Source organism: Eriocheir sinensis, chromosome 34 (assembly GCF_024679095.1).
Source record: "Eriocheir sinensis breed Jianghai 21 chromosome 34, ASM2467909v1, whole genome shotgun sequence".
NCBI classification, from domain to species: Eukaryota; Metazoa; Arthropoda; class Malacostraca; order Decapoda; family Varunidae; genus Eriocheir; species Eriocheir sinensis.
Genome location: NC_066542.1, coordinates 10,049,594 through 10,066,987, shown reverse-complemented (window position 1 = coordinate 10,066,987; position 17,394 = coordinate 10,049,594). Strand labels below are relative to the sequence as shown.

At 40.2% G+C, this 17,394-nt stretch overlaps 3 protein-coding genes across 9 annotated transcripts in view; 1 reads left to right on the top strand and 2 right to left on the bottom strand.

Annotated features, from left to right (window-relative positions):
* LOC127007044 (tRNA-dihydrouridine(20) synthase [NAD(P)+]-like) overlaps nucleotides 1-13,595 on the bottom strand; it is a 26,748-nt gene extending 13,153 nt beyond the window's left edge. The window contains exons 1-2 of one of the 2 annotated variants that reach the window (XM_050877558.1): nucleotides 13,581-13,595; nucleotides 4,000-4,123 (exon numbers count right to left, since the gene is read on the bottom strand). The gene's annotated coding sequence lies outside the window, so the exon portion shown is untranslated. Of the gene's footprint in view, nucleotides 1-3,999; nucleotides 4,124-4,225; nucleotides 4,387-13,580 lie in introns of those variants that run through there. The other variant, XM_050877557.1, reaches the window with a different exon arrangement.
* On the top strand, nucleotides 5,729-17,394 carry LOC127007043 (malonate--CoA ligase ACSF3, mitochondrial-like). Of its 6 annotated transcripts, none has more exons than XM_050877550.1 (12): nucleotides 5,729-5,880; nucleotides 7,832-8,249; nucleotides 8,884-9,014; nucleotides 9,729-9,856; nucleotides 10,150-10,294; nucleotides 10,753-10,909; nucleotides 12,100-12,300; nucleotides 13,317-13,462; nucleotides 13,636-13,766; nucleotides 14,413-14,515; nucleotides 15,568-15,746; nucleotides 16,000-17,394. In XM_050877550.1, the coding sequence occupies exons 2-12, from the start codon at nucleotides 8,017-8,019 to the stop codon at nucleotides 16,201-16,203; spliced, it is 1,758 nt and encodes a 585-aa protein (XP_050733507.1). In that variant the 5' UTR covers nucleotides 5,729-5,880; nucleotides 7,832-8,016; the 3' UTR covers nucleotides 16,204-17,394. The 6 variants fall into 6 exon arrangements, with proteins under 6 accessions (XP_050733507.1, XP_050733509.1, XP_050733513.1 ...); XM_050877552.1 differs by having other exon boundaries at nucleotides 5,796-5,948; XM_050877556.1 differs by lacking the exon at nucleotides 5,729-5,880 and adding an exon at nucleotides 5,892-6,024.
* The window catches only part of LOC127007039 (uncharacterized), a 37,908-nt gene continuing 37,774 nt past the window's right edge, over nucleotides 17,261-17,394 (bottom strand). The window contains exon 10 of the mRNA XM_050877545.1: nucleotides 17,261-17,343. Coding sequence (XP_050733502.1) covers nucleotides 17,299-17,343 — 45 coding nt within the window. The 3' untranslated portion in view covers nucleotides 17,261-17,298. The remainder of the gene's footprint in view (nucleotides 17,344-17,394) is intronic.

Here is a 17,394-nt window from a genome sequence, read left to right as displayed (position 1 = left end):
ACTCCACAACACTTCACCTAATCAGATAGCAGCAAATTTCTGTATGTGGTATGATTAAAAAAGTGAATGATAGGCTTAGACATTTTTTGGTATAAATTTTAATGGATTTCCATTCAGTTTTCAAGGATCTTTACACAATCAATTACGGTACACACACAAAAAAAAAGCACTGCATTTCATATATCTTTCTCAGATTTTCTTTTCCTATTCTATTTAATTAAAAAAATAAATATTAATTTATTATTTACTTAAATTAATTTATCAATACATAAATTCATAATTTTTGCCTTCCATTATCATTGCTTTTCTAGTTTCCTGTCTTTTTTTTGTGGTGTTTCATTTAAATTTACCCCCAATTATTGGTCTTTCATATTTTCTTGCAGCAATAAATTAAGATTCTGTTTTCTTATTCTATTTATATGAATAAAATATTAACAATTTATTCCTTAAATAAATTCAGTAATAATTGAATGCATAATTTTCTCCCTATTATCATTATTTTCAATTTTTTAGAAAAAAACAAGAAATGGAAAGCACACTTAGTTTAATTGTTGTGTTGCCTTTTCATTTTCCCTCAATTACTGGTCAGGGGCTTGTGGTAACAAACTGAGCTTAATGTTCAAATTTCTCCTTTTTTATCATTTTTATTTCCTTCTTGTTTTTTTCTTGTTGCAATGACTGCTGAAGTTCTTTGTGGTGTACTCTTCTTACATGTGAAGAAAGGTAGTCAGATCTATTGCCACAATAGTTGCAGTAAGGGCAGTGATAAGGCAGGTTCTTGGAGTGAGTGCGAATGTGCTGTGTCAGCCGCCAGCGAGTGCGATAAGCATTTGTGCAGTGTGGACACTTGTAGGGCGTTTCACCAGTGTGTTTCATAAGGTGCAGCCGCATGTAGTCTTTTCGTTTCACACATTTTCCACAATACTTACAATTTTTACTCTGTGTACTGCTCACAGTTGATTTATCACTGGTTACCTTAATGAGCAACTTTGGAGTCTTCATGTGATGTTCATGTGTCTCAGAATTGCCTAAAACCTTTTTCATTGCTTTATGTGATGCCTTTTTCATATGATCCTTTTGTGACAAACTGGAGATATCTGAGGGATCATATATGCGTTTTTTCTTAATGATTCGCTTATTGGAACGTCCAAGAAGTGCCTTTTCTTTTCTTTCAAGTTGTTGAGGTGATTCAGGAGAGTAAAATGAGATTGGTTCCTTATTTCCTTCAAAGGTCTGATGAAGAGGTGATGCCTTTGAACTGGACTCACTGCTTACCATGGTCTGTGTAAGGGATGGCTTCCAGTCATTACTACAATCTTCCTCTTTTTTTATTATCAAACCAGTGTGTACTGTAACCATTTCAACAGCTGATTGATCAAAGTCATCATAGTCTTCCTTCTCTTTTTTTATCATCTTACATTCATTTTCTTGAACATTCAGTGACCTCCCTCCATTGCCTGAGGAGGCAACACTACTGCTAGTGGTGGGTGTATTATGATTGGGCTGCTTGAGCAGAATATTCATGAACTCTTGAGACACCATCCTTTGCTCTGAAATAAAACACAAACAATGCAGTGTTCATGCAAAACCAAATGACTTAACAACCTAAACTGTGGCCAGCTGTCAAAATGCAAAAAAACCTAAATAGATCTCTAACTTCATTACTTATATCAATTTGCAAAATACATATAAATATATGAGGAACGAAAGATTCAGAATGACACGATCTACAGTATGTGACAGATAAAAATTGACTAGCTTGAAGATGACCTCAGCTGAAATAATACCAAAGGCTGATATGCTATTTGCAGAGCCATGTATGGTACTGATTCTACATATTAACCTTTAAATTAGCTGTGCCTAACTAAATTACAGATTTCAGCACTTCTTTGAACACCAATGAAAGGTATAGTTGGGAGCATACAATATACAATGTGTGGTGGAGTGCTCATCTCAATCTTGTTGGCCTTTTGAGCCAATGGTATGAAAGAACCCATTAACTTGATATATAGCCAGGGTAACATCAGGGTTACCACAGTTTACCTTCCTCTGGGTTTCCCCACATACCCATTTATCCATCAGCCCAGAAGAAAAAATGAATAGCTGGGTGGGCTACACAATGACTGGCCAGGCTGAGATTTGAACCCAGGCCTGCAGGTCATTAGTTGGGGACGCTAAACATGAACTGTGAGGCTAGCATAAGCCAAACATATCAGCCATATAAATCAAAATTGTGCATTAAGTACTTGTAACCATAGAGCAAACAACTAGTTTCACAATTCTTTGTTGTGTAACCTCAGTAATAAATAATAATTTTTTGTTTTTATCATAACTATTAAAAAAGGTAAAAGTTCATTAGAGATCACTCAAAGATTTTGAAGATGAGACTGCTATTTCTGACATATTTTGATCCAGTACTTTTTTATGGATATCATAATCTTTCCCCTCGCAAATTGTATTTTTTTTTACCACCCACCCAACCCCCACAGTAGGAATGACAATTTACAAGAAATGGTAACTAGTCTACAGACAACACATCAAAGTCTATCAGAAATAAAACAGTTTTGTTCTGGGAGATGCTAAAATGTATAAATTTATTGTGGTGCTTATACTAATCACTGGCAGAAGAACATGAGGACAAGTGGGAGGAAGATGGGCGGGTGGCATGAGCCCTAAGGACAGTCATGGCACAGGCTGCTGCACATCTGCCTGCTGAAGGCAGATAAAGGGGGGCTTCATGAAGCGTTGCTGCATAATAGTACATAAACTAATCTAGGATCAATTGAAGAATCGCCCCCCCAGAGTTCCCAATTGAAGATTCGCCCCACCAACTCTGCTCAACTGAAGAATCTCCACCCCAACTAGAAATATCGGAAATTATACATTATATTTGGTTTATGCCATTTATTATGCATAATCTTATATTTTATATATTGCATTATTTATAACTAATAGTTTTATTGTTATGTAAATGTATACTAAATGGGTGTGAGAATACACAGCATATGTGGAGCACTTTATTTTTTGCATTTTTCACATAGGGAATTGAGTGGAAAAATGAATACACTGATTTTCAGATGCACTGGCATGTTGTTTAAGCCAACTGATCACAGGTAAAGGATCCTCGGTCAGCAGAGGGAGCACGACAGGCTTGAATGTGTCACGGAACATGTCGAACAATAGACAGAATATATGAACCCAATGGTGCTAAAACTGATCACAAGTTGTGTCAGATTAGTCAAAAATGTTAGGGTGAGGTTTTGATCCTCTGATGTCAGGTCCACCGTTGAGGTGTTAAGGTAAGGTCAGGTCAACTGCTGAGGCTTTGATCCCCTGATGTTTGATCTACCGGTGAGGTTTTGGCCGCCCGCTGTAGTCCTGTCATCAACTGAAGAATTGCCCCCCCAACTCTGCCCAACTGAAGAATCGCCCCACCAGAGCGGTCTGGGGGGGCAATTGTTCAATTGATCCCTAATCTAACCTAACCTATATGAAACAATAATCTATTGCTGAAAAAATAACTTCATTCTTGTCGCCACACAATTATATAATCCAACCTAACCTAGCCTAACCTTACGCAGATATAAAATAACATCCTCCTTAGAAAGACATTATAGTACATTCAGTGACCTAACCTAACCTAGAAATGAGCACGTACATAATTACTGGTTCTGGATCTGGATAATAATGTGCAGGGCTCCTGTGCCAGTGACAAAATCCTTGCTGCGGCATTGCCAGTCATCAATCATTGGGAGATGACAGTAAAGACTGCCACGCATGACGCGCCATCACTATGCTATAATAATTTATTTCATTTCACTTTGCGAGGAGTATCATACACACCAGGCATCACAGGGTAGTGGTAAGTAAGCAAAGCAGGGTACAGAATATTCACATCTTTGGAGTGACCTTTAACGAAATAATACCTTAAAATTAGTAACAGTTTAGTGAAAATTCTGAAGAAAATGTAAGAATAAGTGGAATAGTGTGGACAAGTACCGTGAGCTGAGGCTGGGGTGGAGCAAGTAGCCAAACACTTGATCAGGCCAACCCTCAATGGCGCATCAACCCCGGGCCCGCACTCCAAAGCAGGTAGAGGCTTGATCCAGAGGTCCTTGTGGCACTGGAACACACCAAAATGTACTTAATATCATCCTCCAAACGAATGCCTTCTGTTATTACCTTACGACTGAATATAGTCCACAACAAAACAAGGAATACCCACCTAACCGCACGGGTCAGCTGATTGGCCTTGACAGTTTGACAAGCTCGGTGCATTCAGTCAACTTGTAACACTGCTTTTAATTTTCAGTACACTCAGATAGTCTACTTTTACCGTAATACTTCTCTATCAACTCTTAATTCTCGATAGTACACTCAGATAGTCTACTTTTACTCCTCTATCTTTACAACTTTTATTTCTCGGTACACTCAGATATTATATAGTCTACTTCTACCCTAATACTCCTCTGTCAACTCTTTTATTTCGCGGTACACTCAGATATAGTCTACTTCTACCCTAATACTCCTCTATCAACTCTTTTATTTCTCGGTACACTCAGATATTATATAGTCTACTTCTACCCTAATACTCCTCTATCAACTCTTTTATTTCTCGGTACACTCAGATATAGTCTACTTCTACCCTAATACTCCTCTATCAACTCTTTTATTTCTTGGTACACTCAGATATATAGTCTACTTCTACCCTAATACTCCTCTATCAACTCTTTTATTTCTCGGTACACTCAGATCAATATAGTTTACTTCTACCGCAATACTCATCAACTCTTCTATATCTCCGTACACTCAGATATAGTCTACTTCTACCCTAATACTCCTCTATCAACTCATTTATTTATCGGTACACTCAGATATATAGTCTACTTCTACCCTAATACTCCTTTAGCAACTCTTCTATTTCTCGGTACACTCAGATAGTCCACTTCTACCGTACGTAATACTCCTCTATCTCCTCAATCTACCTCTACCGTAATATATAAAGGACTCCATATATCTACTTATAGCTGGTACACTATTTTATTTTTTATAGTCTAGTCTATTTCTATCGTGATACTTCTCTCAATCTATACTTTTGATAGCCCTTAATCTACTTCTACGTTACATTAAATCTACTTCTAATAGCCCTGAGTTAATCTACTTCTAATACTTTTAATTCTCGTTACACTCTCAACTAATATGAATTAAGTATTTTATTATAGTGTGTTCCAATAGCTTGACATAATAACACAGAGAGAGAGAAGGAGGAGGAGGAGGAGGAATGGATAGTGGAAATGTTTGCTTTGGTGATAGGCTATGTTGGAAGGAGGATTTACATAGATTTACATAGAGATTCCGATCACACAGACCCCATGGTCCAGACTAGGTGATCTGTCCTTAATTAAACCGAAGTGATTCTACATCAATCGGATTGCTCTAAAACTTTTGAATTTTCTACTCTAGTTAATATTGAGTTGGAGGAAGTGTCGGTCGAGCTTGTTTTCATAGGAGTCAATCGTGTTACACTGGACCACTAGGAAGGTGGGAGGAGGAAGAGGAGGAGGGAAGGAAAAGGGTTTGGGAATTAAGGTCATGTGAAGTATACAAGAATGAACTCCGGGGGGCAGCATGAGCCAATAATAATGGCGCCACTATAAACAATTGCCTGCGCCATGACGGGCTCGGGCAGACCATCAAGTCCCTACGGATAAGCCTACCGGCGCTATAGGCCACATGTAAAAGAGAGAGAGAGAGAGAGAGAGAGAGAGAGAAAGAGGGGCCGAGTCAGCTGATTACTGTCAACAACAACAACAACAACACGTGGACGCCGCCGGAGGGCCGCTGTTGCCTATCGCCCTTTTCTCCTATGTTCTGAAGCAGGTGACATTATCAAACCTGGAGGACTTATATAGTCAGGAGGACTGTATATATTCGCTTAAGTTCAGCTGGTTAGTGAAGTTATTCGCCCTCCTGAGAGAGATCTAAGAGAAAAGCCTGTTATGTAACGTCTGGGAAACGCTCGAGGTCAGTGGGTCCAGAAGTGCATTTGTGGGAGTGCTTGCGTCTCGGCCTCACCCGTGTGCCACTTGTAATGGGTTCCAGGAAATAAATAAAAAAACGCCTAAATCTGTACTCTGTCGGTTTGAAAGGGTCAATCCGTGCCATGCATTCTATCTGTTCCCTGGCAGCATCCTGTCCTTGTTCAGTATAGTATGACTTGCTGCAGCCTAGCTTTTATTTCCAGGCGGCAGTAGAATAATTTCATTATTTGCTCTACTTTTAAGCAAAAAGATTTTGTCCTCCTCAACCTCCTGGAACCAGTAATTTCACCTTGTCCTCCTCAACTTCCTGGTGCCAATAATTTCATCTAGACCCATAGCCCCATACCCAAAGCAGCTGTGCTAATCTTCCTGGACATTGTGGTAAATATGGAGATTCACTACGCGCCTCCAATATTGCCCCCACGAGAATAACAACCTTTCCAAGGTCTCACATACTGTTGTACTTCTCTAGTTTTACACACATCATGCATGTGAGGGGGGGTCCACCCCCCCTGGTTAGGAAGGGGGGGTCGAGCCCCCCCCCCCCCCCATTAGAGGTTAGGTTATGTAAAGTTCAGTTGGAGTAATTTAAATATGCTCCCCCCCACCCAAAAAAATATTTTCCCACGGGTCCCCCAAGATCGTTAGGGGAAGGGGATTAGGCCTTTTTCTTTACTTTTAAGTACCGTACTTGTGCCTTCATATTATGGTTGAGGAACATGTATCTCGTCCCTTAACTATAATGTGGAGGTGTAATATTGTATTTTGGGAGGCATGGAGTCAATCTCCACAATTACCGACATTGTGCCCCATAGAATCTGATGTCGGGCAGATTTTGTTTTCCATTAACTCACAATTGGATGAGATGAAGTAATTGTACTAAGCAATATTTCCTGAACCAAACAATCTATTTTCCCTCTTACCCTTGAAATGTGTTCAGGGAACCTCCAACCATCCTGAATAGTCAATGAATAGGTAAAATATGCACACCAGATTTTCCATTTGAAAAATGGAGATTCTGGCAGTGGCTCTCTAGGCACTGCACAAGGACTTCCCTGAGCCAAGACCAAGGCACAGGTGTTCAGAGGTTTACTGGATGAAAAAGTACTGGCTGTTCATGATGTGGGCAGGACATTGAAATCCTGGAAAATTTCTCGTACCTTGTTAGCATAGTGCAGAACGGTTGTGGGTCTCATCAACTACAGAAACGTTTCTTGGCCCACAGTGTTATGGACCCTCTCAGCACGAGTATATGGCATTGTCAAAGCCTGTGCATAAAGGACAAAGATCTGGAAGAGTGACGAAGAAGCGATATTGATGCCATTGGCAAAAGTGTCAATGCAGAATCATGGGATATTCCTGAAAGGACTGTCAAATTGGTGATAAATCCATGAACCTGAATCAAAGCCTGCATTTTCTTTTGGAATTCTTAAATTACACCTCTGGGCAGAGTTGAAATCAAAGGGTAAACAGATAGCTACTTAGGGAAAAGTTGGGCTATTAGGTTACAACACGACTGGATCTCTAAATGAAAATGCATTTCTAAATGAAATTAACACAATCAGTGAAGGATATTATTGGTCACTATTACTCAGCAGTATTTATAAGATAGGTTTTCATAAGAGGGGGACTGTTTGTATTGTTATATCCACCTGTGAAATTGTTGGCCTTTTTTTGTCATTATTGAAAATCATGCTGACCTGACTATCATGCAAGATATTTGATTATAATTACATACACAGGTGTCTCAAAATGAAAACTTACTGAATCATATCTTTGTTCAATTTCAGAAGGGGAATATTGAGTGACCCTGAAAACTAATGACCTTTGACTTCATGAAAAATTCTGAAGGTTGTGAACTATGGTGTTGTGAGCTCTGTTTCCCTGTATGTCCTAAGATCTTGAGGGTCATTGAGGGAAAGAGGCAGTTGGCTGTGTGAAGGGCTGCTGGCTTTCTTCTCGGGCCACTGAGAAAATGTTAAGAGTATTTGTGAGAAATGTGCAACTTGCCCATTGCCCTCGCCATTTCTGGAGCTCACCATGCAGCCAGCCTTCCTTCAGGTGGCTCAGGCAGTCCCTGTCTTCCACTTCCACCACCAGCACTGGCTCCATCCTGCCAGTGTTTCATCGTGCAGAGCAGCACAGTGATAATATTGCCCTCAGTGACCAGCATGGCGAACACACTTACGGACACATCTTCAGATTAAGGTATCTGGTGCTGACTCCCTGGCAGTGTGTATATTTCAATTATTATTTCAGTTCATATCAGTCTATTTGTCACCATTTGTAGTTGTGTAGCTGAATGCCTGAATGGTTATCTAGCTTTATCTATTTATTTATATCTAATGGTCTAAAAAATAAGCAAGAAAATTTAAAAGACAAATGGACAATAAATGTGGTGATGGGCATTTTTAAAGTCAGTTTGGAATCAAAAGTTGAAGATCGTGTGTCTTTAGTCTGTCGAGTTTCTACTCAAGATGGTTGATGTACTACAGGAAAGATGGATGGGTGGATGTGTACCTAGACTTGGAAAAAAACTTTGATTAGGCACCACATAAAAATAATGTGAAAGTTGGAACATACAGGGAGGGTAGACAAGGGACTTCTTAATAAACTAACAGAAAAGGACAGTAATGAAGAACAAGTTGTCAGGGTTAAAGGAAGTAACAAGTAGGGTCCCATAGGGCTCAGTGATGATGCCCATAATGTTTCTTGTTGACACAAACATGGGCCTTTTTTTAGCCTTTGTGTCAGTTGTTGAACTCTATGAAAAGTTATGATAATGTGGATATCCTTAGAATTATTACTGTGATCCCCTATAAGTGTTTTCACCTTGCTGCAGCGGACACCTGGCAGGCCTTATCCAGAACATTCTTGGGGAGGACGCAGTGCAGCAGCGCATTGCCTTCCTCTGTCCAAATGATGTGTCTTATGTCATCGCCCAGTGGGCCACCTGGATGGCAGGCCACATCGGTGCGTCTCTCAAGCTTTCAGAGGTTATGGGGCTGAGCCGGGATTCAAGGGCACAGAATTTGTAGTTTGGAGGGTACATTAGGCAACATGGCTGCTGCACAGATGACTTAAAGGTAGAGTTACTTTAACATTCTTCAAACTCCTTGATACACAGTTTGAAATGTAATTTCTTATTTGTGCACTGTGTGACGTATCTATATTTTTTGAGGGAGCTACCATGTGTAGGCCACCTGGCCTCTTGTAGTTTCTTAACACTGTATCATTGTGTACATTTCAAGGTTTTTAGAATATAAAGTGTCAGTGCAAATGGGAGGTTAAGCTGTTTTGTTCTTTAATGTATTAACATTAATTCTAAAGTATATATAGTTAGATATAATAGTTATTCCTAATTTAATGGTTAATTTTTACACATATGGTGCATACTCTACAGTCCTTGGAGCAATTTACATTGGGAATCAACTTTGTGTACAGAAACGAGACCCACCCTTTCTCCTTCCCCCTACTTGTGGTGTGCTGCCGCTGCCCCCCTCCATTCACCTCACTGCAAAAACTTGCTCTTACTTTATGAAATAGTATCAGCTCTACCTTTCTTATTTTTTCTACTGTTAATGATAGAAAATAGGAACAGCCCTTAACTTTCTTCTTCTACTGATATTGATACTCTTGTTGATGTTGCCTTGAATAAACGGAATCACTTCTTCCCCCTCCCACTAGCTGTGCCACTCTACCCGAAACACCCAACACCAGAGCTAGAGTACTTTGTGAGGGATAGTGAGGCAGCAGCCATCATCACCACCTCTGAGCATGCCCCCAAGGTGAAGCCAATCCTCTCTGGTCAGCAGGTGAGTCCATAAGTGATCTCTGGTAGGGGATCCATACGTATTGGTAGCATCATGGGTGAGGCAGTCTGTCAGGTGCTCTCATAGTTGATCAGATAGTTAAATCATTCAGTCAGTTAGGCCAGGTGTGCAAAATTGCTTCTGACGAGACTTTTAAATCTGTATCTTAAGGGATTAGATTTTTCATTTACACACAAGAGTCATGGCTGAAGTACGTGATACAGATAAGTGAGAGTCGCTGCATATTCTGCACCATTCTGTAAATGTACGTATTAATATTTTCTTCATGTCTCAAGGTCATTGTGTTGGAGGATTTCTTCTTCAAGCCATCAAATCAAGAGGACTCCCCAAGGCCAGGATATAATGGCCAAGACCCAAACTTCTATGATCTCAGTGATGCCATGATTATTTACACGAGTGGCACAACTGGTCCCCCAAAGGGTAAGTTACCTAACCTACCCTCCATCTTTCAATACTCCTCTGCTGGCATCCTGAATGCTTTTGTACAACACAAGAAGCAGACTACATATAAGGGAAGTGGAAAAAACTTATGTTAAATGTTGGTTACAGGGTGCTCAAAATTAAAGGAGAAAAAAAATAGAGTTGGTAGATGAATGATACTAAAGTTGCTTGTTAAAATATATAGAAGTTATACATGAAAGTACTTAATATGGCATATTAATATAGGCAGTGAAGAATGCAGAAAATCCTGCAATATTTATCTATGTATCTATATGTCCTATGTCTATAATCCTGCAATATTTATCTATCTATCTATATACACTCTTTTTGTTGCCCTTGAGCTGTCTCCTTTGCTGTAAAAAAAAATGTATAGGAGGTGTATATTTTTTCCCTTAGTCCGTCAAACGTGTGACACTGAGGGTTTTGTGTTCCTACAGGTGTGTTACTAAGCCACAGCAACCTACAGTCACAGGTGAGCTGCCTTCACCAAGCCTGGGGGTGGTCACAGCGTGATACACTGCTGCACTGCCTGCCTCTCCATCACACCCATGGGATTGTCAATGCACTCCTCTGTCCCCTTTATATTGGTGCTAGGTAAGGCTCCTTTAAATACTCATCGTATGTGCTTGATTTTCCTATATATACTCAGGGAAGAACACAATAGATCATCTTCAGGAATGAGAGTATGTACATTTATCTACAGTCACTACAAAAAGTCTTACAACACTCACATTCCATCTTCTATTTTCTTTAGTTCAGCTCTGGGGTGTGGAGTCAGATTTACAAAATTCTGCCGCCAACATCATTTCTAAGAAATTTTAAGGTTGTGACCCAAGAATGTTTGATTCAGTACGATTTTTCTGACAAACCCCTTTGCTCACTGAGTTCTCCCTCCCTCCCAGTATGAAAAAGCTTAGAAAGTTCCAATCTTACATTCATGACTGGCGGCAAAAGCTGCCACACCACTGTGTGAAAGGTGAATACAGTTTCTAGCAAGCATAGAGTTTCTGCCTTAAAAGCTACCAATTATCCATGAAGAACCACCCATTACTTGTGTACTGATCAGCCAGCCAGATGTTCATTGCAATTACTTGGGAAAGCCACCCAATGGACACATGGGTAGGCGGTGGCCGAACTGGTAGCGTACTGGGCCCACATTCACTGCGTGATGGACGACGCGGGTTCGAATCCCCACGCTACCACTCGGATTTTTCAGTCACCGCCGAGTGGCTTAAAACTACCCACATGCTGTCCTGAAGACCACCCATCAACCCGGACTCTAGAGGAAGCCGTCCAAGCGAATCAAGAATGAGTTCCGGGGGGCAGCATGAGCCAATGCAAGATGGCGCCACTATAAACACTCGCCTGCGCCAGAACGGGCTGGGCCGACCATCAGGCCCCACCTGGAAGAAGCCTTGGGCCGACCATCAGGCCCCATCAGGAAGATGCCTACCGGCGCAACAGGCACATACCACTATCATTGGTGGCTGGCTTGCCCAGTGCTAATGCATCAAGGGAGCCTGCAGTGTGGTTACACCACCCAGCAAAACTGAGCCGGGTTCATGGCCAGAGCCTCAACCTGAACCTCTACTTCCTATTCTGAGGCAAGCAGGGTTAAGGGCTTTACAGAAAGGGGTTACAGGCCCACCTTAACCAATCCAGACCAGGAATTGGGCCGACTGCTAGCTGTGGGCAGGAACACAGAATCCCTGAGAGGACAGAATTCCCATGCATCACTCATCTTAACCACTAACATCTTCACTTTCCTTTTTCTGGTTTTCTAGGGTGGTGATGCTACCAGGCTTCTCCCCAGCAGAGGTCTGGAGCCATCTGCTGGCATTAGATGCTCCTGTGGAAGCTCGTGTGAGTCTGTTCATGGCTGTGCCCACCATGTATGCAAAGCTGCTGGAGGAGTATCATGTAAGCCTAGCAAAGACTTCCCGCACCAAGGAGTATGTGCGTTCAGTGTGCACCCAGAATATAAGGTGAGTATTGTGTGTCTCATGGAGGTAGTAAGAGTGGAGTCTACCTTAGTACCTGAAGTGTGAAGCCACTGAGCTGTCATTTCTAGGCGCCTGCAAGATGGCGAATACCTGTCATGTGTCAGGTGTTAGTCAGGTCAGGCTCATCAGATCACAGTCCACCTGGGTTTCCGCAGTGTGGAATGACCATAGCAGCCTCATTTTTAGTTCAGCTATGAGACCATTAATACTGCTAATCAAAGGTGTTGCTGAGATCTGTTTACAGTTTACAGCAAAAATCCCTGCTCTAAAAGCTGTTAAATGTAGGAATACTATGAATAAGTTAGTGTTGTTTCGTGGCAGAAAAACATTTATGTAAAGAAACGTCAGTGAATTAGTGGTGTAGTAAGCTTGTGAAATTTTGAAGTTGGTTTCCGTTTAGTATGTACAAAAATATATTAGTATATACAAAATAAATCTACCGCATCAATAATAATAAAAACAACACGATCAGAATGGAAAAGACATGGCCTGGACGTACTAGCAAAGGTGGTGGCAGTGCAGTCTCACCAGGGCATCCGCCATATTGGCAAAAAACACTTGGGGTCGCGACCCCAGGGTTGGGAAAGGGGGCTCTAGATCCTTGATATTGTGACTTATTTTCACCACTGCCTGATTCAGTTTCTGTTGTTTACTCTTCAGCTGCCTTTCCAACCACAGAATGTCCTTTGCTGTGTGGGCATGTGCCATGTGGCTATCCATGTCAAGTCTATCAAACTTGCTAGTCACATCTAGGGGGTTACTCATTTCCATGTGTGTTTGTGTGTGCATTATAGTATTTTAATAATAGATAAATAAATTAATTTGTGGAGGGGTACACTAGGAATATTGACAATTTTTCACTTATGTGGGAGTCCTGCACCCCTAACTCACCCAAATGTGAAGGGTCAACTTTAATGATATTAAAAGTGATAAAGTCAGTAACAGATAAACAGTAGTAGATACCCTTGAGACATTCTATGTATCTAAATTCCACCAAGGCTGATGATCAGTGGGTCTGCTGCCCTTCCCGAGTCCATATTGACAAATTGGCAGGAGGTGACAGGCCACGTGTTGCTGGAACGCTATGGCATGACAGAGATTGGAATGGCTCTCTCTAATCCTCTCAAGGGAACCCGCCGGCCAGGTAAGAGTGAGAGAAATTAAATGGCAATATATATGCTAGCTACTTTAATACTGGAGTAACAAAATCAAGCAACTATCAAGGCAGCCATGCAGACAGACAAGAAAGAAAATTAACTCACAGAACACTAGTTAGGCATTCTGCTATCCTTTGTTGAGTGTTTCCTGTTCTGGCAGGGTTTGTCGGGACACCGCTCCCTGGGGTAGATGTGCGAATCGCCAAATTCGCCCCAGGCCAAGAGGACTACCAGGTGTTGTGTGAGGGGAGCAGTGCAGGCACCAAGGTCATGCCTGAGTGTGAGAATGAGGTGAGTTTAAGTTTCCTTATTTTTGCAGGAGGAAAGAGATTAGTAAGTATGATTGAATTGCTCCGTATCACATGCTGTTTAATACAATCAAGAACATAGGTTGGAGAAAAAAAATAGTTGAGATAGAAGAGTTCAGGACAGGCTGCCCAAAGCTTATGATACCTGAGTATTAGTCATTACCAGAAAATAATGCAAGGCAATAATTACGAAAACAATACTGTCAGTTATCTTGCCTCATTTATCAAATTCACTACAAATTTGCAAGCTATGAGAGCTCGTCATACTTGATATTGGACAAGGGCAGTCTAGATACATAGTGCATTTCATGTACGTCAAGCCCCTTTCATTTGAGCATCACACATAGTTCACCCTATTTATGTGAGTGCTTGTGTGTGTATTTACCTACTTTTATTATGCATAAAGTGACCTATGTGTCCTTGTAAAAGACTGCAGTGACATGAGCATCAAAACAAGGCACTAGAGCAGACAAATCACCTCATAAACTGTTCTGTTTGGTGCCCGAGGTTTAGGTTGCATAGTTACTTTTGCTCCGTGGGTTTTGATATTTTATTAAGGTAGTATGAGCTTAGCTGATGTTATAGCTGTAGGAAATCATTGCCTTTTCTCATTTCTTTTCTGCCCACAGTCTGGCGAGCTGTTGGTCCGTGGCCCTAATGTCTTCAAGGAGTACTGGCGCAAACCAAAGGCTACTCTTGCTGAGTTTACCTATGATGGATGGTTCAGAACAGGTATACAAATATTACATGCTATTTTCAGTTGACATAATGGCTGTGTGAACAAGAAAGGGAGGTAAATAACGAGGGGAAAAAATGGAAAACTTAGAAGAATTTAAAGGAAAGCAGACTTTATAAAAAAGAAGAAAGCTTTCTGCTTCTGTGATAGTCAGTTGGGATTATCCAGGAGCAGGGAAGCTCATGTTCTCCACAAAGGAGTTAGTGGTAAGTTTAAAAACTGAAACATACAAAAGTAATCCAGTTGGGAAGGGAAAACTTTAGTTATTTTTGGCTTCCATCTCACAGGTCGAGGTTTGATTTCTGGCCACAGCAAAAGTTTATTTCCCCTTTGGATTCAGTTCAATTTCTCCTGGGGTTCAACACTATACTGTCCAAATCCCTTATGCAAGAGTTAACCAGCATTTTTATTCTTTCATCCCTTACACTGGAACAGTTTTCCTTCGTCTGTATTTCTTCCTGCCTACGACGTGACCTCTCTCGGCCACTCCTCTATACGCTCTTTTTTATCGGGGCAGTGATTAGCTTTTTTTCTCAAGTTATTTTTATGCCCTTGAGCTGCTTCCTTTACTGTTAAAAAAGAAGAAATAAAAGAGAGAGGAACACTTCACATCTCCAATGTCTATACTTGAAATTCCATCTTAGGAGATGAGAATTTTATTATTAGTTGCATGTGCACCACATGATGAAAGAAGTGAAGTGGATTTTCATTGCAGAAACACCAAACCTCCCTAGATAGAATATTTCCCTTCTCTAGTGAAGCCACACCATTTGCTTTGATAATCTTATTACATAATAACATGCTATTTTCTTCCTAGTACCATAATATCATCCTTTCATATATCACAGTATCTTTATTCCTTTACCTTATTGTTTACCTCTATCTGACCCCAGTGCCACATAACCTTTGATGTCAAACACATTAGTTTTAACTCACTCCCTTTGATGTAAGTAGTTCTTCTCCCTTTCTTGCTTCCAGTTCTGTTTATTAAAACTTGTAGTCAGAGAGACAATCAGTCCTCTACAATGTATTTGATGCCATCCTCCAGGGGACACAGCAGTGTACCGAGAAGGATCCTACAAGATAATGGGAAGAACCTCAGTGGACATTATTAAGAGCGGAGGCTTCAAGATATCTGCTCTGGATGCGGAGAGGCAGCTCCTAACCCATCCAGATATTAAGGATGTAGCAGTAGTGGGTGTGCCTGACCTCACTTGGGGCCAAAAGGTGGGTGGTAAATATTAAATGTAGTAGTAGTGAAATGCCCCGAGATTTGATTTTCTCTTTTCTACTATCCTCTCGGCCCCATACGTCCTCTGCGTGTATCAAAACACATCAGAAATTAACTTGTATAATCAGATTAAACCATGAACAAAAGAAAGCTTTTCCAAACAAATCTGAATAAATACATTTTATAACCTTAAATGTAACAAGCTTAGAAATTGTCTTGTAATAAACACAACTTTCCTTCCCTTCCCAGGTGGCAGCAGTGGTGGTGTGGTGTGGTCAGGAGGAGCTGGACCCTGTAGCACTGAGGGAGTGGGGGAGAGAACGCATGCCCCACTATATGGTGCCATCTGAAGTGATTCAAGTCGAGGAGAGCCTACCTCGCAACAACATGGGCAAAGTCAACAAGAAACAGCTAGTTCAGCAATATTTTAAGGGCTCATCTAGCTCCTCTTAAGTTCTCCCACTTCCATTACTGTTGATTCTTCTATGATACTACTACTACTTCTACTACTACTACTACTACTACAAGTACTTCTAATGGCTTCATCCCTCTCCTTCCCCTTGCATTCATTGTTATGTCAAACCAAACAGAAAAAAATGTGTCAAATGTTGTGGCCTGTTGAAAGAAATGAGATAAGGTTGTTGTGTTCAAGTTTAATCCTTATAATATGGTACTGTTAATGAAATTTGCTATTTGTGAGGCAAAGCTCATCTTCTTGGTGCTTGGTGCAGAGTACAGCAAGAAGAGGATTATCTCACTGAAGTGCTATGTAATACATGTGGCTGTGTTTATAACTGATTGTGAGGTAAAAAAAAAATTGTTACATTATTAAAAACTCTGAATACCATTTCTGAATTTGAGGAACAGTGTAGCAAGAAGGCATTTGCTTGTTAGCACTATCTGGTGGCTGTTTTTGTAAGTGATGGGGTACTCTTAAATTTTTATAACAATTTTTATACATGCTTATAGCATTATAGCAGAATATAATGATACCCTAACTGGTCATTACTATGAAGCATAAATGTGCTGGTTTGTGTTTATGTGAATGGTCATGGGACCTTAAAAGACTTTAGTGGTTGCATTGGGTTTTGGAATCTTACCAAACTGTTGAAATGATCATTAAGTATCATGTTATTTTAACCTCTTACATATAAAGAAAAATACTCAGGAAAGTGCTCAGTTTCTTAGCAATATAATTTTGGTTTGCTATTGTTTGAATAATCATTATATTAAGTAAACAGTTTCTACAAAATAATCAAAGCCAATCAGCCTTTGTTGTTAAATCAGTCAGCTATCCTAGAATATATATATATATATATATATATATATATATATATATATATATATATATATATATATATATATATATATATATATATATATATATATATATATATATATATACACACACACACACACACACGCACTCACACAGTAGGATCTCGCTAATACCATAGAGCAATTTGTGTCTGAAAATGCAGTTATTAACAAAAACATTATTTTCATGACATGTACAACTGTTTTATTTTTGCTCTTACCTCATTATTTTCATCCATTTTTCCTCATCTGAACCCTCCCGTCAGTAATCATTTGCTGAAATAAAAAGAAACCAATAAATTGACATGAGTAATAAAAAAAAAAAAA

Bases quoted from the DNA above. Each gene is read 5' to 3' on its own strand.
- LOC127007043 (XM_050877550.1), top strand. From the start codon at position 8,017: ATGTTAAGAGTATTTGTGAGAAATGTGCAACTTGCCCATTGCCCTCGC. The intron at 13,463-13,635 runs GTAAGAGTGAGA...CTGTTCTGGCAG, and splicing joins CAAGGGAACCCGCCGGCCAG to GGTTTGTCGGGACACCGCTC. The intron at 13,767-14,412 runs GTGAGTTTAAGT...TTCTGCCCACAG, and splicing joins TGCCTGAGTGTGAGAATGAG to TCTGGCGAGCTGTTGGTCCG.